General features: G+C 42.0%; 1 protein-coding gene across 1 annotated transcript; it reads left to right on the forward strand.

Moving 5' to 3' along the window:
* Positions 1 to 322: 322 nt before the first annotated feature.
* Positions 323 to 23,506, forward strand: LOC148874146 (ASI1-immunoprecipitated protein 1-like). The gene is made up of 3 exons (XM_088966648.1): positions 323 to 1,044; positions 17,584 to 18,057; positions 23,282 to 23,506. The coding sequence occupies exons 2-3, from the start codon at positions 17,611 to 17,613 to the stop codon at positions 23,432 to 23,434; spliced, it is 600 nt and encodes a 199-aa protein (XP_088822774.1). The 5' UTR covers positions 323 to 1,044; positions 17,584 to 17,610; the 3' UTR covers positions 23,435 to 23,506.
* The last annotated feature ends 440 nt before the right edge of the window (positions 23,507 to 23,946 follow it).

Genomic DNA, 23,946 nt, shown 5'->3' on the forward strand with positions numbered 1-23,946 from the left:
TCAAGATCTGAAAAATCCGGGCTTAGTTGGGCCAATCTGACACCACCAGTCGACCTAAAACGTCCAAAAACCCCACCCTACCAAATTACAGCCGAAAATACTCCAATATACTCACTTTTCCAAAAAGATTCCATTTCTACTAATCTCATTGATACGCACACACAAAACCCTTTCCCGGAGAGACCCATCTTGACACTCCATTTCTGACTCTCCACCTTTGAACCAGAACCTCTGGTTTAGTATCCTGGACCGGTTTTGATCCGGGTTCGCGAAAATCTGCAATTGCCCGTAAATTTTGTGAACATTACGAAAACACCCCTGCATTCAATATAAAAATGCCTGTAACTTCATTTGCCCTAGTCCGGAAGAGATTACGGGGAAGCACTGTTCATTCTCTTCTCCGCTCGAACAATCGGCGGAGCAGCGAAAGATCTCCTTCCTCCCTCGGTTTCACCTTGATCTCTCTTTTTCTCCTTCTCTCTCGGTCTTACTCCTCTTCCCCTTCTTCTTCTTCTTCTTCTTCTTCTTCTTCTTCTTCTTCTTCTTCATCTTCACCGAACCTATTCTTGGAGACGACGACACTGTGCATTTCCTTCCTCTGCCAGACCCAGAAGTACAGCGGCGGTGATAAGGAATCCTTCTCACCATCGGATCTCCCCTTCTTTCTTCTATTTTTATCTCTTACGAAAGCGCTGTTTATCGTCGTTGTTCATCGTCTTCCGGTGAACGGCGGCGGCGAACGAACTCCCCTCTGATTGCTCCTTCTCGCTCTGTAAGACTCCCTCTCCCCTCTCTCCTCCATTTCTTTCTCTTCCCATACCCCTTTCTCCTTTTGTCGCCTATCCCACCTTTAACGTGAAGCAGAGGAGTTGCATAGCAAGCTCTCGTTCGGACAGAATACCGGTGCAGCTTCAGTACTGATTTCGTCAAATAATCTGGGTTTCTGTGAAGTCCAGAAGCAAGCCTCCTCCTTGTCACCGTAGTTCAGCCAGGCTATTCTCTTCTTTTATTTTCCGGCAACATTTTGGGAATAAGCGTGATCAGGTAATCCTTCCTCTCCTCTGCAATAAACTCTCTTACTTTCTTCCATTTCTCCCTTTTTTATCTGGTTGTCATTGAAGGATGGGGAGGGGAAGGGTTGACAGGATTGAGTTCATCAGTCCCTGTAAAGCTTGCGTACCCTTCCTAATCCTGCCATAGGTTGTCCTGTTTTAAATCTGTTTCTCCATGTTGCATCTGTATTTACCTATTGTTAAGCTTTTCCACTGATGATGAATGCATATAGGATAGATTACTATTTCTCTCAGATAGCTTTTAGCTCATGCAATTTCCTTCTTCTTTAAGTAAGTTTAACCGCTTAGATCGATAAAGAAATAACTGCTGGAGTTGCAAGTTTAGTCTACCTTTATTTCTATAAATTAGCATGACTCTCTCCCTTCTTATCTTGACACAGCATGACTGTGTCAGAACTTATTAAAGGATTTGCATAAAGAAATTTGACATTTTGATGCAAAAAAAAAGAGAAAAGATTCAAGAATCAGCCAGAAAGATTTAGAATAGATTTCTCAGGTAAACAATTTAGAAATGATATTAGTGCTTTATATAAACTAATTTATGTTGTTGTGACTTGTGATTTCTTCACCGATTCAAATGTAAACAAGTTAGAGACCAAGTGGATCAATAATGCATGTTGCTAATTGTTGCAATGGATGTTGGTGCTAGTCTAGAATTCAAGGAATTCTAAATCATACATTAGAAGTATATAAAACTAGAGAAATTGAAACCTTATTAGTCTCTCAAAGTCAACAAGGGTTGGGTTTTTAAGCTCAAAGCTGAAACAGTTGGAGCTGGACTGGGTTAGCTTGGGCTTTCCATGCAACTGGCTTGGGTTGGGGGTGGAAGACATCAACCTGATTATAGACACAAGTTGGGGTTGCTCACAAAAGTGGCTCAGAAAATTATATTTGTTAGTCAGATTAAACGGTTTTAACTGACTTATCTAGGCAGATTTTGTAACTGTGATGCCACACCACTGAGTGGTTCTCTCCTTGGTCATTTGCATGAGATGAATACATGGACAGTTTCAGTGTGGAGCCCACTCCTGTTAGGGGAAGGACCAATGCAAAATGTGGAACCCTCTTGTTTTCAAACCTAGGTTCTGTTATGAGAAGGGCTAATGCAAAATTTGGAACCCACTCCAGGAATGAAAACAAACAAAATATTGCAAAATGTGGAACCCATTCCAGGAATGAAAACAAACAAAATATAGGAGATAACCATGGGTTATAATATAAATTGACACCAACGTATTTGGGAGGTGCTTTGTGTTGATCTGCAGTGGCAGTATTTGGCGAAGTTCAAACTATTTGAGAAAGGGGAGGGGACTGTGGGGAGAACGAAATTCAGAGGTTGATCTAATTTTCCGATTAGAGGGGGAAGATGGTGGGGGTGGAGTCTTGGTACAATTTGGGTGGGTTGGGTTTTAGAGTTGGAAGAAATTTCTCTTTTAGAAGTGTGGCAGTGGCAGGGGTCTGGCCAGGATTTGGAGAAACTTTTCTGTGAAGGGAGGGTGAATGGCTGTTTCTAGAAACAAAGGGAAATTGGGTGGACGCAAGAAAGGACTTTTTAGTGGGTTGTTTAGTTGGTTGTTTCAACAAAAAGGTAAAGGTGGAGAAAATCAAATATTGGGCTGCAAGAGGTTGGGGGGAAGTGAGAGCAGTGTTTTAAAAGGCACACCTCAGGCTCGCCAAGGTGCACAGGTGAGGCACATTTCAGGGTAGGCGCCTCACCTAGGTCCTAGGCGCATCCCTTTCAAAAGGTGCACGCCTAGGTGCACTAGGTGTGTGCCTTGTGCCTCAGCCCAGGCTTGCATCTTTTGAAACTTTGACGCTTTTTTGCTTTTTTTTTGTGTCTAGTGGCTGGGATAGGGGCTTCAAGAACCCCCTATTTGGTAATGTTGTTCATTCATTCATCCTAATAAAACTTTGTTAGGACCAACAGGTAACATTGTGGAGGCAGAGGGATGTCTAACTTCTTTGAACAATTTTGTTGCATACGGATAGCAAAATGGAGGTTGGGGCAAAACCGACTGGCAGTCGATTGATGGGTGGACACAACTGGGTGCCTCTTACTGGATAAAAGTATTTGATCTGTTGCTGCTGCTTTGGTGTCCATGCATGATGAAAGGGGACTGGAAACCTTTGTGGGGACTGAATCTAAGGGCAATTCTTGCTAATTTTGAGTTATTGACAGGTCTGAACTCTGAAGATTAACTTATCTAAGAGTGTCTTGATAGGGGTTGGTGAGATGAGGAGAGAAGAGTTGGAGTGTGCTGAAGCCTTTGAGTGCAGAATAGGGGAACTACCATTTACATATTTGAGTTTACTGGTTGGGGGCAATTCTGCTTCCACCACAATCTAGAAATCAGTCATTGAAAGAATAGAGAGGAGGTTGGAGGGCTGGAAAATGAGATGCTTATCATTGGGAGGAAGGGTTACACTTATCAAAAGTGTGTTATTGAGCCTGCTGACTTGTTACTTATCACTACTGAGGAGGTTGGAAGGCTGGAAAATGAGATACTTATCCTTGGGAGGAAGGGTTACACTTATCAAAAGTGTGTTATTGAGCCTGTTGACTTGTTACTTATCACTACTGAGGGTTGCACACTTCCACCAAAAATTGTAGAGAGGATGGAGGGGGTTTGGGGTTTAGGAGGGTGAGATTATTTAATAAAGCATTACGTGAGAAATAGTTATGGAGATTTGGGTTGAGTAGAGAGGAAAATTCCCTTTTGAGGAGGATGGTGGTCGGTATGGGGTTACAAGATTTGGGTGGGAATCAAGGGAAGTTGTTCATATTGTGTGAGTGTGGAAAGGAATAATGAAGTTTAAAGTGGAGTTGGAATGGGGCTAGAATAAGATTTTGGGAGGATAATTGGAGTAGAGTGGGAAGATTGTTTGAGGTATTTCCATGATTATTTAGGTTGTCGGAGTTGGAGTGACTATTTGAAGCTGTTATGAGAGAATTGGGGAGTAGATAGTTTAGTGCCCAAGATTTAGAAGGCCACTCCTTGAAAAGGAATTTGAGGAGAGTTTAAGTTTGCTGGAGAAGCTAGAGAGGGTGAAGATCTCAACCCAGCCTAGGGATGAGCTATGGTGGAAAGAATACTCAATCGGAAAGTTTTTGGTATTGTGGTTCTTGGCTTTTGTAGGAACCAAATGGAATTTGAAGACTTGGGTGGAATTTGGGGTAACCCAATTCCCTCAAAGGTGGATGCTTTTGCTTCGATAGTAGTTATGGAAAGTGTGTTGACAGTGGGTCATTTGAAGCCAAGAGGTTTCGTCATGGATAACATGTGTTTTATGTGCGGGCAAGAGGAATCAGTTAGCCATCTCTTCTTTGCATGCAGAACTTTTGGGTTTATGTGGAAGCTCTTCATGAATATCTTTGGGGTTAGGAACTTCTAGCCAAGGACAGCTGTTGAAATATTCTCTTCATGGCCAGGAATCAAGTGAAGAAAAAAAGCTAAAATAATATGGAGGTGTGGCCCCTTATGGGTTGTCTACAACTTCCATTAAACCTACTGTGCAAGAATTTTGTCCCCACCAACACAACAAAGTGTGAAATTGAGCTTTGATGGGAGCTCTAAATGTAACCCAGTCCCTTCAGGTATAGGGGGAGTATTCAAAGATGAAAATGGCAAAATTGTGGTATGTTTTTGGGGCCAATAGGAGTGGGGGACTCATTGAGAGTGGAGGTGATGGCCTTGCTTCAAGGTGTAAGATATGCCAACCAATTGGGTTACTACACCAAATTGAGATAGAGGGAGGCTCAAAATTGTTAATTGATTAGCTGCAAACAGGTAAGTTGGGAGCCTGGATTTATAGACAACCCATAAGGGTAATCCTCAATATAACAAGGGAGATTTGTGCTGGCTTCAAATGGACAAGGAGATCAGCTAATGGTTTAGCTGATACATTGTATAAACAAGGGATTGTGAGGGAGAGTATGCTCTGTGTAGTTTTGTAATTAAGATTACTTGGGACTCGACACTTGTTTAGGGGTTGATAGTTGTACTTAAATTTGTATTAATGAAATTATTGTTTCCAATAAAAAATATAGAGCTGTATTCTATTTGCCATCTCTGGAACATTTGGAAAGAAAGAAATAGAAGAATCTTCAAAGATAAGGAATGGGAGCTGGATAAATTGGTGACAGCTGTGGGCAAATCCGTTGCATATTGGGTCTTAATTCTTCTAGACTTTTCTCAGCTCAAGGGAGAAGATTTAAGGGAAAGTTTGTGGGAGGTGGCATGGATTGAAAATTGTAATATGGAAGGCTAAAATTGTAATGCTTGTGTTAAGTTTTTGTTGTTGATTAGGTGCTTACCTTATCACCTATCTAGATTATACTCTTTTATTTTTAATGAATTTTCCTTTTTACTTATCAAATAAAGGGGGAAGTTCTATGAAAAGTAGTGTGATAGTAGGAAAGGGGGAGGGCTCGGCAAGGGGGGCGGTGGGAGGAAAAACGGTGTAGGGGTTCATTGGAGGGGAAGGGGGGATGATTTCTCTTATTGTTTGTTATGGAGTTGAAGCTTTTGTCTTGGAATGTGAGGGGTTTAGGTTCGGGGAGGAGGGTGATGATTTGTGATTTGTTGAAAAGGTGAAAATTAGATGTGGTGAAGGGGGAAGGAAAAACGGTGTAGGGGTTCGTTGGAGGGGAAGGGGGTATGATTTCTCTTATTGGTTGTTATGGAGTTGAAGCTTTTGTCTTGGAATGTGAGGGGTTTGGGTTTGGGTTTGGGGAGGAGGATGTTGATTTGTTATTTGTTGAAAAGGTGAAAACCAGATGTGGTGTTAATTCAGGAGTTCAAATTAGAAGTGGTGGAAGCTAAGGTGATCATGAGTATTTGGGGTCAGGGCAAGTAAAATGGGTAGTAAATTGGTGAGAGAAAGGGTTGGTGGATTGCTAACCTTGTGGGATTGTTTGAAGTGGAAACTTATCTCCTTTCACATTGGGGAGTTCTTTGTATCGATGGTTCTGGACTTGGGGGAGGGGTATGCGATGGATTCTCAGTGATGAAGCTTCTTCGAAGGAGCTCCTTCCTCCAGAAATAGAGTTACGAGAGAGAGAGAGAGGGAGAGGAAGAGAGAGAGAGAGAAGACGAAGAAGAAGAGAGAAGCTAAGTTGGTTATGCTTTTTTGCTCATTCAGTTCTACCCGTAGGCCTTATATAGGCTTTCCTCCTAATCAACTCATTATGACCATGCGCTTATGCATGTGGGTGGTTAAGATGTGGTTGGCTGTTGTAAATGATTTGCAGGGGAGGCTTGCAGTGCTTTGCATGTACCACTCTTGCTGCTTCATGTGCCTCACGGCCCGCATGGGTCTGGGCTTGGTGACTTGATGGCAGATTACCTACCTGGGTTCTATCACATCTCCCACCCTTATGAATGACCTCGGCCTCAAGGTCAAGATGGGGAAGCTGCTCCTGTAACTTACTGAAGTCTTCCCAAGTGGCATCCTTTGTGGGCAGGTTCATCCATTGAACTAGGGCTTGCCTTCACCACTTTGCGACCAACCTTTATCCAACAAATATCTGAGATGACATTGGGCTCAACAATCAGTTGCCCTTCACTAGTAAACTCATGTAATTGTGGCCTTCACCAAGGCTGCATCTGTTCGACATGGCTTGAGGAGCGAGACATGAAATACTAGGTGGAGTCGGGCAGTACTCAACAAGTCTAATTTGTAAGCTATTGCTCCCACTTTCCTTGAGATGCGGAAGGGACCAAAGAAACGCGGCGAGAACTTCTGCCATGCTCGTTTGCCAAAGATGACTACCTATAAGGTTGTAGTTTCAGGTAGACTAAGTCCCCCACTTGTACTCTACATTGCGATGTTTCTTATCATACTACATCTTCATGTAATTTTGGGCTTTGAGTAAGTGGTTCTTGAGTGATTGAATTGCTTCGTCCCTAGCTTCAAGTTGCTGTTCAACCCATGCAACTGATGATGTGCCCTTCTCATAGGGTAACACGAAGGGTGAGTCCCTTCCATACAAGATCTTGAATGGGGTGGTCCCAGTAGAAGCAAGATAACCGGGCAGTACTCGACAAGTCTAATTTGTAAGCTATTTGTCCCACTTTCCCTGAGATGCGGAAGGGACCAAAGAAACGAGGCGAGAACTTCTGCCATGCTCGTTTTGCCAAAGATGACTACCTATAAGGTTGTAGTTTTAGGTAGATTAAGTCCCCCACTTGGTACTCCATATTGCGATGTTTCTTATCATACATCTTCATGTAATTTTGGGCTTTGAGTAAGTGGTTCTTGAGTGATTGAATTGCTTCGTCCCTAGCTTCAAGTTGCTGTTCAAACCCTGCAACTGATGATGTGCCCTTCTCATAGGGTAACACGAAGGGTGGGTCCCTTCCATACAAGATCTTGAATGGGGTGGTCCCAATAGAAACAAGATAAGTGGTATTATACTAGAATTCAGCTCACGGAAGCCATTTTAGCCACTGAGTAGGCTTTTCTCCCGCGGAATACCTGAGGTAGGTCTCTAGATAGTGGTTAACAACTTCCGATTGCCCATTAGTATGTGGGTGGTAGCTGGTGGAATGGTAAGTGTGAGTACCCTGTGCCCGAAAGTATTCTTCCCAGAATCGGCTCACGAAGGGGTGGTCCCGATCTGTGATGATAGTTGTTGGAGTACCATGGTGCCTAGCCACTTCTCGAATGTAGACCTGAGCTACTTGAGATGCCATGTAGGGGTGGGAAAGTGCAAGAAAGTGTGCATACTTGCTCAATCTATCCACAACAACCAATATAACAGATTTCTTCTAGACTTAGGCAACCTCGTGATATAATCCATAGTTACCTCGTCCCACACCTAATTTGGAATGGGTAAGGGCTGTAGCAATCCAGTTGGGGTTTGGGCCTGGTATTTCTGGGTCTGGCATACAAAGCAACTTGCAACAAAACCTTGCACCGCCTTCTTCATTCTTTGCTAGTAGAAGTGTGCTGCTATGTGCCTCTAAGTTCTGATTAACCTAGAATGACCTCCCTCTACTGTCTCATGGAACAACTTCAAGAGATCTGTGTGAAACGACGATTTGGGTGCTATCACTAGCCGCCCTTTGTAGAACAAGTCTGAACCCACTCGGCTTGCCCTTGATCCCAATTGTTTTCGATTCAATTTTAATTTATCATCTTGTTGGGCTTCTTCCTTGATGCGTTCAAGCAAGGGGTGGAGAGGTCTGTAAACTATCAAAGAGTTCATTTCTTCTCTTTTGGATAGAGCATCAATAGCTGCATTGGATGGGCCAGGTTTGTATTCAATGGTTAAATCAAAGCCCATTAACTTGCTAGTCCACTTCTGTTGTTCAAGGTTAAGAATCCTTTCTTCCATCAAATGTTTGAGACTCCTCTGATCAGTCTTGACTGTGAATTTTCACCCTGACAAATAAGCTCTCCACTTGTGCACCGAGAGCACCAAGGCCATCAACTCTTTGTCATAAGTAGACTTTAATTGGACCTTGGCTGATAGGAACTTACAGAAATAAGCAATAGGGTGTCCCTCTTGCATCAGGACTGCACCAATTCCTCTGCCCGACGCATTGCACTCCACCACAAATGGCTTGGAAAAGTCGGGTGAGGTCAGGGTAGGTGGTGTTGTCATTGCCTTCTTGAGGGATTCAAATGCCACCTCCGCTTGTTTTGACCAAGTAATGACGTCCTTCAGCAGAGTTGTAAGAGGGGCGGCTAGGGAGGCATAACTGTTTATGAACCTTCTATGTACCTGGTGAGACCTAGAAAACCCCACAAACTCTTGATGGTCTTGGGTCGAGCCCATTGAGTCATTGCCACAATTTTCTTAGGATCAGTCATTACAGTCCCACATGAAATTAAGTGCCCCAAATATTGAATCTGTGTTTGGTCGAAAGTGCACTTGGAAGTCTTGCCGAATAATTGATGTTGCTAGAGAATCCCAAGGGTTAACTCCAAATGTTCTAAATGAGAAGCCCAATCACTACTATAAACCGAGATATCATCAAAGAACAAGATGAAGTGCCTGAGGTAGGGTTGGAAGATATCATTCATGAGGCTCTGAAAAGAGGAGGGCGCATTAGTCAACCCAAAGGCATGACCAGAAATTCATAGTGGCCATCATGGGTTCTGAAGGCAGTTTTGTGGATGTCTTCTAGATGGACCCGGATCTGATGGTAGTCGGATCGTAGGTCCAATTTGGAAAAATAAACAACATGCTTCAACTCATCAAATATCTCATCTATTAATGGAATGGGAAATCCGTCCTTCAAAGTGATGCTATTTAGGGCCTGATAATTAACACAAAAACGCCACGTTCCATCCTTCTTGACGAGAAGGACTAAAGAAGCGTAGGGACTGTGGCTCGGTTGTATCAGTTGCTTGGACAACAAATTTGTGACTATTTTGTCAATTTTAGCCCCTGATCATGTGGGTATCTTTAAGGTCTTACATTGGTGGGTTGGGCCTCCGGCTAAATAGGAATGTGGGGATCTGTAGTGCATACAGGTGGTAGGCCCGTTTGGTTCTCCAAGGACATCTTGATATGCTGAGGAGCTGTTGTAAAATGGGGTCTTTTGTCACCTTGTGGGTTCTGTCATCACAATAAACATTGGGCCCTATGCCCAACAAACCCAGATAGACCAGGGTTGTTGCATTGGAGTGAAGGCTGTAATTGACAACATGCCTGGCTGAATGTGCTGCTGGTTCAGTTGGTCCAATCCCCTTTAAATGGCATTGCTTCCCATTCATCTAGAAATCCATAGTCAGGAGGGTCCAATCACATACTATTGGTCCGAGGAGTTTAAGCCATTGGATCCCCAAGAGTAAGTCACCCCCACTGGAATCCAAGGGACATAGGTCCATGTTGAACATATGGCCTTGAATTCTAAGGCCTATGGCCTTGCACAACCCATCACAAGGTATCCGTTGTCCATTAGCTGCCTTAACAACAAAGTGAGTAATTACCTATTGCCTTTACCTCTAGGCCCATTTGTCGAGCCAGGTCCGAAGTGATGAAGTTAAGGGAACTCCCACTATCAATTAAGATGCACACTTTTCTACCCTTGAGAACACCATGCACTCTCATAGTCTTATTGGAGTGGAGCCCAATTAGGGCGTGGAGTGAGATCTCTGGGTTTTCTTTGACGGAATCTTCTGCCTTGTCAGGTACCATGGGTCTGGTATCCACATCTTCATTCTCATTCGGGCTGTCAATAATTTGAAGAGGGAACATTTGTTGGGCCTTGCACTTATGTCCTAGAGAAAATTTCTCCTCACAGTTGTAGCACAAGCCTTTTTCCCGATGGGCCTGCATCTCGACCCAGTTGAGTTTTCTCACAGTGGGGGCCGGCGGTGGGTTTGGTCGAGATGGGGTTAGCTCGGTTTTAGATGTCAAGGGATTGGGAGTCGGCACGAGAAATCTCGGCCGTGGGTTCCTCTGAGCCTGGGCCAATTTGTCTTCATGTAGACGGGCTAGTCTCACCGTGGCCAGCACACTAGGGGGTTGCAGGGCTTTCACTTCTAGTCTAATGTCTTCCCTCAAGCCACCAATAAAGCAGGCGGTGAGAGCATGTTCTGGCCATCCATGCACTCTCATGGCTAGCCATTTGAATTCAACCTGATATTCTCGAATGAAGCCAGTTTGTTTTACTCTAGATAAAGCTTCGTCAAAGTTTTCAAAGCTGTAAGGACTAAACTGTATTTGCAAGGCCTCCACGAAGTCTAACCAAGACAATTGTGGGTGTGAACGGCGGTACCATTGGTACCAAAGACTAGCGTCTCCATCAACAAGATGGAGGTAATCTGAACTCTTTGACCGACTGGAATTTCATGAAACTCAAAATATCGTTCTGTGCAATAGATCCAAGGAGAAGGATCGTCACCTGAAGATGTGGGAAATACCAGTTTGGGGCTGCGGAGGTTGAAAGTGCTGCTAGGTTGAAGAGCACCGCTGCTTGGTCCCTCCTGGTCTGCCTACTTGTTGGGTTGGGAAAACATTCACTCAAGCTGAGATACTACCGTAGAGAGGGCGTCCTTCATGCTTCTCAGTTCACCTTCCACCCGATCAATCCTGTCTTCTTGTGACTGTTTGCGAGTTGTGGGCATGGCGGATCAGGGGCTTTGATACCAATTGATGGATTCCCAATGGTGAAGCTTCTTCGAGGGAGCTCCTTCCTCTAAAAACAGAGTTACGAGAGAGAGAGAGAGAGAGAGAGAGAGAGAGAGAGAGAGAGAGAGAGAGAGAGAGAGAGAGAGGATGAAGAAGAGAGAAACTAAGTTGGTTATGCTTTTTCTGCTCATTCAGTTCTACTCTAGACCTTATATAGGCTTTCCTCCTAATCAGCTCATCATGACCACGCACTTATGCATGTGTGTGGTTAAGACGTGGCCTGCGGTTGTAAACGAATTGCAGGGGAGGCTTGCAATGCTTTGCATGTGCCTCACGACCGGCCTGGGCCTGGTGACCTGATGGCGGATTTCCTACCTAGGATCTATCAGTATGCTAGATCAATTTACAAATAGAGAGATTTTGGGAGGATTAGGCAGAAGCTAGAGGCTCCTTCACTCTTCCTTGGGTGATAGGAGGGATTTCAGTGTAGTTAGATTCATGGAAACCAGACAGAAATGGTGGAAGAAGGAGATCTAGAGATGTGCATTGATTTACAAAATAATCAAGAACTCCTGTGTAGGTAAAATTTGAAAGATTCCTGGCCTCCCATGGATGGGGAGATCTATTAAGAACTTGAAGTAGGTGGCTCTTCTGGGCTTGTTTCAGATCACTCTCCCCTTCAACTATGTGATACTCAAGTGTGTAGGAAGACCCCTTTCAAATTGGAGCATGCCTTGTTTGAAGAAGAGGATTTAATTCCTTTCCAAAAAAATAATTGGGCTGAAAATCAGGTGGATGGGACGAGATTCTATGTTCTAGCAAAGAAACTGGGAGCCATTAAGGATGCCTTGAAGACTTGGAGGGCGGAGATGTGGAATAAATCAGAGTCAGAAAAGATAACTTGCTTAGAGGTAATCAAGGAAGTGGATCAGACTGAAGAAGGAGGGCCTATTACAGAAGAAGAGTGAAAAAAAGATCGACAGCTAAATTGGTTCTGGGCAAGCTGACCTATAAGGATGAATCGAAATGGAGACAAAGGGCGAAGGTGAAGTGGCTCAAAGCAGGGAAGGAAACTCTAGTTTCTTCTTTAAAATGGCAAAGGCAAGGAATAGAATAAACTACATAGAAAGGCTTGAACATGAAGGTTTGGTAGGGGAAAATTGGTCTAATTGAAAAGTATAGCTACAAAATTCTTTTCTGATATGTTGAAGGAAGGATGGGCAAGATGGCCTCTGCCTGTGGGTCTAAATTTCAAGAAAATATCAGCTGACCAACAAAGGGACTTGGAAGCTCCCTTTTATGAAGAGGAAATCTGGCAGGTGGTAAAGAACCTTGATGTAGAAAAACCGCTAGGTCCAGCTGGTCTCATTGGTCTTTTCTATAAGAGCTGTTGGGAGGTGGTGAAGGATGATGTTTTGAAGGTCATCCAGGACTTCCATTGGAATGCTCCTTTGGAAAGGAATTCAAATGCTACATGTTCTCCCTAATTCCAAAAGTAGAACGGTCCACTAACATTAAGGATTTTAGGCCGATTAGTCCATTGAATAACTTTTGCAAAAAATTTGGCTAGGGTTCTAACATAGAGAGGTTTAGAAAGGTTCTGAATAGTCTGAGAACACAAAATCAGTTTGCATTTGTGCTGTGTTGTCAAATGCTGGACAGTGTCTTGGTGGCAAATGAACTGATTGACTAAGAAATAAGGAGGGCACTTCAGGGCTAATATGTAAAATGGATTTGGAGAAGATGTGATATAGTCCAATAAAAAACAATAAAATATTTCAGATTATAGCAGAAGAGAAAGTAGAAGAAGAAGAAGATAGCAAGAGGAAGAAGAAAAGATGGAGAAGGGAGAAAGAAAAATCGTTTAACTTTTTCCTAATGCAGTAGAAAATTTAGAAATCAGAAAAATCATTGAACTTTTTTAGGTTTAGAAAGTTTTTGCCAGATGAGAGGGGTTTTTTTTGGGGTTGGACCTATCAAGATGGTGAGGAAAAACAAAGAAAGATTTTAAGAGAAGTGGAGATGTCCTGTAACTCCTGTCCAAGCCACTGGAGAAGTTGAGTGACAGAATAAAGTGTTGGGTAATGTTTAAATAGTAGTTATTCATAAAAAAATGTTTAAATTGTAGTTTAGTGTTGTGTTGTGGCATTGTTAGATTTAGCAAAGTTCTGGGGTTTTGGTATTTTTGGCTTTGGGTTGATTAGGTGGCCTTTTTGTTTAGTTGTTGGTTTGAAGGTCAAATGATTCTCTGTTTTTAAGGTTTTATATGGGTTTGGGTGGGTGTTATCAGCTTTTAAGGTATGGAGAGATTGCTTGTTTGGAGTGATTTTTGTTTGTGATGTTGAGTTTGTGGAATCGGGTTTTGGTTGCTTGTAGGGTTGATTTTTTTCTCTTCTTGGGTGATTTCTGGTCACCTTTTTTGTATCTCTTTTTTCTTTTTTATATCTTGTTGAATTGGTCACCAAACCGAGTTTATTTTAGGATTTGGGAAGAGCCATCCCAGTTGGCCGGGTGGAGAACATTGATAGTCTTGCCGGAGTGCTGGCTTTGGAAAGTGGACCACCTCCCTATTAAGTTTCTTATGATGTGTAGTTCTGCCTCATTTTGGAATCCTATGCTTGAGAGGTTGGAGAAGAAGCTGCCTTCTTGGGAGTCCAAATATCTTTTTGAAGGTGGGAGAGTTACCCTCATCAAAGGTACCTTCATCAAAGGCAATTTATCTACCGTTCCCACATACTACCTTTCCTTGTTCCCAATCCCCATGAAGGTAGCTAAAACGTTGAATTAATCCAAAGAGAGTTCTTATGGAAAGGTCAGCAAAGAAGAAAAGAAGAGCCATTTGGTTAGGTTGGATCAAATCTGTTCTCTCCTTGGGGAGGGAGGGTTGGGTATCAAAAGAATAAAAGCATTTGGCATAGCTCTCCTCAGAAAGTGAAATGGATTTGGAGATTTGGGGAAGAAATTGAGGCTTTGCGGAGATCCTGACTGCAGCAAAATAGCTTGAGAAGGGGAAATTTGGCTACAGTTGAGCATACCTCTTCCTATGGTCGTCCCTCGTGGAAGAGTATTTTGAAAATTTGTAACAACTTTGCGTATGGAATTATCTACAAGGTGGGGGATGGTTGGAACCTTTCCTTTTGGAAAGACCCCTGGTGTTTTTTGTTCGGAGAGGCCTCTGGAAGTGGTCTTCCTTCAGCTGTTTTAGCTTGCTGAAAACAGGGAAACTACTGTAGCTGATTGTGCCTTGAATGTGGGTGGAAATGTTGTTTGGGTTACCTAAGTTCCGTAGGAATCTTTTTGATTGGGAGCTGGGTTCTGTGTGTAACCTGCTGCAGGTGTTGAAAGATCAATTAGTTAGGGAAGAGCAAAGTGATCAATAGGGCTGGAAGTGGAGCAAGAATGGTGAATTCTCAGTCAAGCCTTTTTCTGAGAAACTAAATGCTACCACTGAATTGGGCTTTTTGTTGTGTGCAGATACTCTTGGGAAATTTCTGACCAATGCACATCTGCCGAGAAGGGGAATGCTGATCCAAGATACCTGCTGTATGTGTGGGCTGGAAGGAGAAATCATTTACCACCTCTGCATCCATTGCCCTGTGGCTGCGGCTCTAAGGATCCATTTCAAGGCTGCAAACTTGTGTTGGGTTAGGCCTGCGCCCTGCTGCCGAGAAGGGGAATGCTGATCCAAGATACCTGCTGTATGTGTGGGCTGGAAAGAGAAATCATTTACCACCTCTGCATCCATTGCCCTGTGGCTGCGGCTCTAAGGATCCATTTCAAGGCTGCAAACTTGTGTTGGGTTAGGCCTGCGGCCTGCCTCTGTTCTTGATGATATCTTGGGTAGTTGGGTTCTGCTGGGTCTAAGTAGTAGGGGAAAATGCTTTTGGTAGGCTGTTCCTGCTGCAGTCATGGGAACAATTTGGGCTGAAAGGAATAGGAGACTGTTCACTGGTAAAAGCAGAGATGTTGATGTTCTGGTAAGGTTTGCTGTGGGCAAGGTTGTTCCTTGGGTGTAAATAGCTAAACCATTTGAGCATCAAAATTATGCCCTGCTATTTAGTTCAAAGAGTTTGTGGGAGCTTTAATTTGCATGTTTGGCCTGGGGATTGGGGCTGTTAGCTGGTGCCCTCTTCACAGGAATCTTTGTAACATTATTGGGTTTTGTCCTCTTTCAATAAAACTCAATAAAGTTTTACCTTTACCTTTTCTGATAAAAAAGTTGACTAAGGAGTCTGCTAAAGGTTTTGCGTATGGAGATTTACATAATCAACTGCTTCATTTTCTTTATCTTTTTTTCTTAACCCTTTTAATTCTATAATATTCAGAGAACAGGACCGGGCACAGAAGCGGAGAAGGGAGAGGTTCAATTGGGGTTGAACCGTACAAGCAATGGACTAAGATACCATATGTCAAATAAATACTATATATAATATATTTTACTACTTCTAATATACTTAAATATGATGGATGGATGGCAAGTTCCTTTATTTTTAAAACAAATGATTAGGGTTCAAGATTCTTAATTTACATTTTCTTTAAAATACATGCATAATAAAGTAATATGTACAATAAAGAGTTGTTATTTAACACAAGTAAAGAGGTGGACTAGTGGTAATTAGGTAATATATGAAAATAAGAGGTCATCAGTTCAAGTCTTGTTAAACACGTTTTAAAATTTCAATTAATTAAGGACACGAGTGGTTTCATGAAACCGGGATAGGTTCACCGATTTTTCTGGTTAAATGGTACAGACAGCCAGTTTTTACCTGTTATATAGCAAATACAATTATTGGGGTGTGACCGAACCGGCTTGGGTCCCAGGTCATGGTCAACTGATCCGAGCAGCCAGCCTGGTCCAGTTTTCTAAACACTGGACTTCTAAACTGAGTTGGATAGGTAAGCCTAAAACCTACTAGTGCATCGTAGATCAAATGGTGTGGTGAAGCTCAATTATCAAATGCTTTGTGTTTCTTATGATCTTGTCTTTTCAATTCCTGGCTTTTCCTCTTCACTTTAACCATTGACCTCTGCATTCTGTACTTTCATTTATTTGATGGACTATTTTGAAGATTCACTTTGGGTTCAGCCGTTTAGGTTTGGAATATTAAGAAAAAATGTCTTATAATGTGAAAGCGTGGAAACCTGTATCAAGAATGAGAAAAAAGATGGTTCCTCTTCCTCATGGTCCCAATGTGGGTTCTTTTCCGGTCAGTGCCATTTTGTGGGGTCCCATCCAGCCAAGATTAGAGCACTCTGCTAGGAGGTTTATCACCAAAAGATCAACACCTGTGATGTCTTGCGGGAAAGGAGCCCAAATTAGTGCTTTTCATGTTCACCCCATGTTTGTTGCTGCTATTGGTTAAGTTGTGAAAGTGAAGTGAAATTACTCTTTACCTGCTAATTTCCTGCCCTTTCGTTTCTCTAATTTGAGAGCATGCTTAGCCTTTTTGGATGCTGGTGGGCTCCTCCAACAGATTTGAGTAGCCTCTTTGGTGTTATTTTTTTTCTCCCCAAATAATAGAGGGGGAAAGATGCTTTGGAGATGCTCTAAGGCCACCATTCTTTGGGCAATTTGGGAAGGAAGAAATGCCAGAATTTTTGATGGTCAGAGCCAAACAGCTGGAGAAGTAACTGAAAATATCAAGATTTATCCAAAAAAAAAAGATTGAAAATATCAAATCCAAGATTGCTTCTTGGGTCAAAACCATAAATTATATAACAAGAGGCTGGCATCAGGGTCGCTAGTTCATCTATACAAGGGCCTCTATTAGCTTGTGCCTGGACTCTTCTGCCAAACACTGTTAAACTGAATTTTGATGAATGCAGTTTAGCTAATCCTAGATCAGCAAGGATAGTGGGTGGAGGAAGGTACAGTTTTGGCATTATTTTCATGCCCCATATGGCATGCCAATTCTGATTAGACAGCATTATTAGCTTTGCTGCAAGGACTGAAAATTGGGAGGACTCTAAATTATAACTCTAAATTATAATAATTTACTGGTTGAAGGTGATTCTATTTTGGTAAGCAGGTGACAAAATAAAAGAGCAGGTCTATGGCATACTATTAAGAGAAGTGAACAGAACTGCAATAGAGTCGAGAGCCCCATTTTATTGGGTGAACAAGACGGCAAATTGTTTGGCAGGTGCATCGGCAACTGGCAAGACAAGGGGCTAGTAGGAGCACTTTCACTTGTACAGTTGTACATCATTTATCATTCTGATTTTAATAGAAATCTCTTGTTACCCATAAAATAAAAGCTCAAAAGAACTTTCCTTTTCCATTGTGAGGTGTAACAAACTGTGACATTATGTTATGGCATAGATGGTTTATTAGAAAATGACTACTCTTTTGTTTCACAAGTATAAAATGAAACAGTTGATCCTGACATGGTTATTCATCCTTTGTTTTTGCTTATGCTGCAGGAGAATATTTGCATTTAAAACCTGTATATGGGGACTCCAGCCCATAAGGAATATGCAGAATTTCAAGAGAAAGTCAGGAGGACAGTCTATGTTGACAACCTGTCACCACAGATCACAGAAGCTGTCTTAAAAACTGCACTCGAACAGTTTGGAAATGTCAGAGATGTTCAGTTCATCCCAAACTATACAGAGGCAAATGAAATCCCCCAGTGTGCCTTGGTCGAGATGGAGACAGCAAAGCTAGCTAAAGCAATTATCATGGAGATGACTGACTATCCTTTCATGTTGGGTGGGATGCCAAGGCCTGTTAGAGCCCGTGCAGCTGAAGTGGAGATGTTTAGTGATCGTCCCGTAAAGCCTGGTAGAAAGATACAGATTCGTTGGATGGATCCCAAGGATCCAGATTTTGAAGTTGCTAAGAAGTTGAAGCACCTTACAAAGAAACATGTTGCAGAAGCTTCGCTGCTTCTCAAGGTAGATCTTTGTTTTATTGTTATATTACCAAATTTTCTTGTGGTGATATACTAATATTTGGTGAAAAAAGGTGAACTGCAATGATTTTATATATAAAAGTAGGATATTGATGTTTGAGGGTTGGGCAGTGCTAGGAAAAGGCGTGTAATAAAGGATCTGCTTAGGAAGGAGAATACAAATATAGTCAAGAAACAAAAGTCGCAAAAATGGATAGAAGATGGGTGAGGAGTGTTGGGGGTTCTAGAGGCATAGGATGGTCCTTTATACCATCATGAGGTGCTTTGGGGGGGCTTAGTAACATTATAGAAGAACAAAACGAAAACGCCACTGGAAGAATTGATAGGTTGATTCCCACTCTCTCAAATTCTAGAATGTGGGTGATGGCTTCACTAGGGTGATGACGAACATCTATGGACCTATTAGTTATAGAGAAAGAGGTGAAATGTAGGGGGAGCTCTTTGATGTTAGGGGTTTACCATGGGCCTTGGTGCTTAGGTGAGGTTTTTAACATGGTCAAGTTCACTAATGTGATGAGTAATCCCAATCAGGAAATATCCACTAGCATGGGGAAATTCAATAGAGGGGTGTGAGCCGAAGGAAATTCCCACCTAGAGTTTGTTCACTTGGGCGAATCTACAAATCCCTCCTAGCTTCTCAAAGTTGGATAGATTTATTTTTAATCTTGAGTTGGAAGAACATTGGGTTGAGTTGGAGGCAAGAGCTTTATTGCATGTTACTTTTGACCATTGCCCAATTAGTATTGGAATTAAAGACTCCATGAGTGGCCCCAAAGCCTTTAGGTTCGAAAATATGTGGTTCACACATCTTGACTTTTTCCAGAAGGTTGAGGATCGGTGGAGAGAAGAGTGCGAGGAGTCTGGTGGAAAGGCGTAAGATTTCATAGGAAGTTGCAAAAGCTTAAATGTGAAATTAAAGAGTGGAATAGAGATCATTTTGGAAGAATTGAGGATAGGAAACTAATTGTAATTTCTCAAATCGAGCTTTTGGATGTAAAGGGGAGTCAAGGTGTGGTGAGGAAGACAAGATTATGAGATGATACTTGAAAAAGGAGTTGGAAGAAACCCTTTAGAGGGAAGAGATAAATTGGAGACAAAAATCAAGGCACCAATGGATTAAAGAGGGGGATGGTAATACTAAGTTTTTTCATGCACTTGCTAATGGTAGAAGAAGAAAAAATTTTGTGGAGAAATTAGAAGTGAATGGAGAAGCTTTGGTTGATCAAGAAGAGATTGCTAGTTGCTTTGTGGCTCACCTCAAATTAGTTTATAGGGGACAAGAGAATGTGAGGGCTACTTTGGGAGGTTTTGAGTGGCCTTGGTTGATTCCAGAGTTGGTAAGAATGTTGGAAAGGGGTTTTGATCCGAAGGAGATAAGGGGGGCAGTGTTCTCAATGGATGAATCAAAAGCCTCTGGACCGGATGGGAGTAGGGGTGTTCATTATATGGATCACTTGCTAATGGTAGAAGAAGAAAAAATTTTGTGGAGAAATTAGAAGTGAATGTAGAAGCTTTGGTTGTTCAAGAAGAGATTGCTAGTTGCTTTGTGGCTCACTTCAAATCAGTTTATAGGAGACAAGAGAATGTGAGGGCTACTTTGGAAGGTTTTAATAAAATGGTTTGATTTGGTTTCAATACCAAAATGGTTTGGTTCGATTTAGAAATTTTGCAAACCGTAATTTATCAGTTTGGTTTTTGATCTTCTCCAAACCACACCGAACCGGACCATAAACACCCCTAGTTGGGAGGTAATTAAATCAGACCTTTAGGCAGATTTTGAGGAATTTGCTAATGAACGCTTTACTAGCCTAGGGATTAATTCCACCTTCTCAGCCTTAATTCCAAAGAAGGGAGAAGCCACCCAGCCAAGAGATTCCGGACCAATTTGCCTTGTAACTAGCATTTATAAAATCCTAGCAAAGGTGTTGTCTTTGAGATTGAAGCTAGTCCTTACCATCTTGATAAGCCACCCTCAAGGGGCATTCATTCAAGGTAGACAAATTACAAACCAGATCTTGATAGTTAATGAATGTGGAGAGGATTTTAGAAAAAGGGGAACGAAGGAATTTGTGTGCAAATTGGACTTGGAGAAAGCTTATGACATGGTTGATTGGTCTTTCCTTATGGACAGTTGAAGAAATTTTGCGTCTGGAGAGAGGTGGTGTGGATGGATAGAAGGGTTTGAGGTAAGGGGACCCCTTCTTTCTCTCCCTTTATTTACCTTGGTGGTGGAGGTGTTTAGTTGTCTTATCTCTAGAGCTGTTATTTTGGGACTGTTTAAAGGCTAGAGGATTGGGGGAAAGAGCATTGCTGTTACATATTTACAGTTTGCCGGCAATACAATTATCTTTTGTGAGAGTGATGATCCTCAGAACTCAAGGAATCTGAAGCTGGTAATAGAGTTGTTTGAATTTGTCTCTAAATTGAAGATCAATTTTGAAAAGAGCTGTGTAGTGGGGTTAAATTTGGGGGTGAAAGAGCATTGCTGTTACATATTTACAGTTTGCCGGTGATACAATTATCTTTTGTGAGAGTGATGATCCTCAGAAGTCAAGGAATCTGAAGCTGGTAATAGAGTTGTTTGAATTTGTCTCTAAATTGAAGATCAATTTTGAAAAGAGCTGTGTAGTGGGGTTAAATTAGGGGGAGTAGTAGATGATTGGGGTAGTAGAGGCCCTAGGCTGTCCTATTACTAGTTGGCTGTTGAAATATCTAGGTATGCCTTTAGAAGCCAACCCTCGGGAAGCAAGTTTTTGGATCCCAATCATTGAAAGATGTGCCAAGAAATTATTAGCTTGGAAGAGGAATTGTGTCTCTGAGGGGTTACATCACCTTGATTAAGTCGACCTTAGCGAGCCTCCTAGTTTTCTTCCTTTTGGTCTTTAAGATGCCACATAGGGAGGTTTTGAAAGCAATTTTTTAAAATGCGGAGGCGTGGCTTTGAGGCGTTTCACTACCTAGAGGCATGAGACGTAGTTCAGAACATAAGAGGCATAAGCCTCCCGAACACAAGGAGGCTTGGCACAAGCCTCCTTAAGAGGAGGGGAAGGAGGATGAAGGAGGAAGGGGAGGATGAAAAGGAAGGAAGATCTCATTTTTCTTTATTTTTAATAAAAATATTTTATATTAAGAAGATGAAGATGCATAGCACTAGGTGAAGGTGGGGGGGGGGTCTTTTCGAAGCAGAGGTGAGCGAGCGAGCTGGAGTGGACTCCTAATCCTTCTAGAGCTTTCAGCTGTGCTTCTTTCTTTAAAACCTTGTCCTCTCCTGCTCAACCTGGGGTGCACTTCCCAATCCGAGAAGTTTGGTGCCACCCTATTACCCCCAATGTGGGTGCTTTCTGTCGGGAGCTCTACCTTGGTGCAAATTAACACCTGTGATCTGATGTAGAGGCGGCGGCTTGGCTGGTGCCTTTCACCCAATAGGTGCTGTTTGTGTGAGACCAGTGGTGAAAATTGCCTTTCATATTTTTGTCTCCTGTCCTGTTGCTAGCTGTATTTGGGAATGGTTCTTTTCTCTATTTGGATGCAGGTGGGACACCTGATGAGCTTGGAAAAGGCTGTTTAACCCCTCTACCTTTAGATGGCCAAAAAGAAGAGGCAGAACACTGGAGATGCACATGAGCTGCAGTGCTTTGGGTGTTATGGGAGGAGAGGAATTTGAGAATTTTTGAAAAGAAAAGGTGCAAGGAAATGCTGATAGAAGGGATTACAATAAAAGTGATCTCGTGAGTAAAGTCTGAGATTATTCTCATATTTTAGTACAAGACGATATACTCATAAATTGGAGGAAAGTAGCATCATCCTTGACTCATCTCAGCAAAGGTCTTGAGAAGAAACTGGGACCCCCCTTAGTCTGGTTTCCTCAAATTAAACTTTGATGGGAGCAGCTTTGGTAACCTATGTATGTCTGGAATTGGAGGGGTGATAAGAAATGACAATGGGATTGTGGTGGGGCTGTATTGGGGCCTTACTGGATGAGAGATTCCATTACAGCTGAACCAAAGGCAGTAGTTTTGGGAATACAAAAATCTATGGAACTAGGAGTGAGAAAGTTGGTTGTCAGAGGCGACTCCAAAGTGATTATAAGCTGGCTAAAGCAGAATGAAAAGACTCCCTGGTTGTTCAGAAATTAAATCAAGAAGCTTAATCACCTCGCCAAGGACATGCAGTTATTAATTCAATGGACTCGAGAGCAGCAAATGGTTTTGCAGATCAACTAGTGAAACAAGGGGTTTACAGGGAACAATGTTTTTGGGCTCAGTTGTAAGACTGAAAATCAAAAGTTGATAGGTGTCCAAGTTTTAAATACTAGTGGGGTATCTGAGGCTACTTAGTTTCTTTACTGTTTCTCAATTTAATGTTCTTAATGAAATTCTCTTTACTTATAAAAAAGAAATAACAGAATTTTTAATGACAAAGAAAGAGATCAGGATTCTGTGTGGGAATGTCTGCTGTTTAGGGTTATTAATTGGGCTAAAGCTATAGATCTATGCTCACTTTTCTCCTTTGATGACATATGAAGAAATTGGGAACTAGTTGCTAAAGCTTCTTCAGTTAAGGACAAACCTGTCATAGCCTGGAAGCCTCTGGAAGCAAGTTTCACAAAACTAAACTTTGATGGAAGCAGCCTTGGTAATCCTGGGCCCTCTGAGATTGGGGGAGTTTTCAGGAATGCAGAGGGCCAGATAGGCTTTATTCTCTGGTCCAATTGGGATGGGGGACACGGTTAGTGTAGAGATCCAAGCTGTTTTTTAGGGGGCTCAAATTTCTAAAGAGTTGAACCACAGAAATCTGGTCATAGAAGAGGACTCCTAAGTGGTGGTAATAGGGTGGCTGAAAGAACCAGAGACAGCGGCTTGGTCTTTCAGGAGTGCGATGAGAAGATTCAAATGTAACTTCTAATATAACAGTCAGAATTCCGTGGGACTTGGGAAATCTAAATGCTGTATCAATTGTAAACCCATTAAAAAAAATAATGATGCTTTATTATTCATAAAAAAGATGTTATATAGTATGATATTAAACCATGCCTAGGAACTTGAAGAGTAGTCTTTATTTTATGATATTAAACCATGATGATCTCTCTTCAGCCAATCTCTGCCTACAAGAGTAGTCTTTGAATTCAGGGATGATATTGCCATTTCCATTCAAACTTACTATGCCTAGGAATATTGTTTAAAATTCAAATCTTTCTCTTTTTACAGCATCAACTTGAAGAAGAAAAGAAGCTTGCATATAGTCAGGCAGAGAATCTTGAAGTAAACTACAAGAAGTATGAAATGATAGACAATCTCATAATTGATGGAACTTTTCGGCGGTTGTCTTCCAAATACAATTTGGAATTACAAGATAGTTAATTAGATTTTCATGTTATATTATTTTGTACCAAGTTATCTTTTTCCATTTATTGGTAATTGCTATTATGGTCATTTGCGGTGGTGATATATTTTCTGCTGCTATTTTGTTAACCATTCCTTGTGTGCATAATCAATTTACCTTGGGATGGTATGAGATCTAATTTACCTTGCTTAGGAAGGCATCTGAACCATGCTGGTATCGTATTGCTTAATGCATTGTTACTTTATAACAATGTTTGGAGAACCAATGATGATAAGATCAGTTCTACCTGCAAAAGCGTTTGATGATGGAATGGCGAGTCTGTCGCGCATCAGAACTTTCGGCCGTTACGTATTGTTTCAGTAAAAGTTCGATACATGGAACACAAATTATCTGCAATGTTCCTTTTCGTATGTATCAGACTGTGTTGGACTTTCGTGTCTGTATTGGCCGACAAGGTTCGGAGTATTGATATGTAGCAGCCTGTATCGATTGATACGTATCGTTCTTGGACCCCTCTGATATGCCCCTA

The sequence above is a fragment of the Nelumbo lutea genome, chromosome 1 (assembly GCF_056320005.1).
Source record: "Nelumbo lutea isolate HS-2025 chromosome 1, American lotus-T2T, whole genome shotgun sequence".
In the NCBI taxonomy this organism is placed as follows: Eukaryota; Viridiplantae; Streptophyta; class Magnoliopsida; order Proteales; family Nelumbonaceae; genus Nelumbo; species Nelumbo lutea.

What these genes read in the sequence shown, in the direction of transcription:
- LOC148874146 (XM_088966648.1), top strand. Translation starts at nt 17,611, where the DNA reads ATGGGGACTCCAGCCCATAAGGAATATGCAGAATTTCAAGAGAAAGTC. An exon ending in AAGCTTCGCTGCTTCTCAAG is followed by an intron (nt 18,058 to 23,281) that starts GTAGATCTTTGT and finishes CTCTTTTTACAG; the next exon opens with CATCAACTTGAAGAAGAAAA.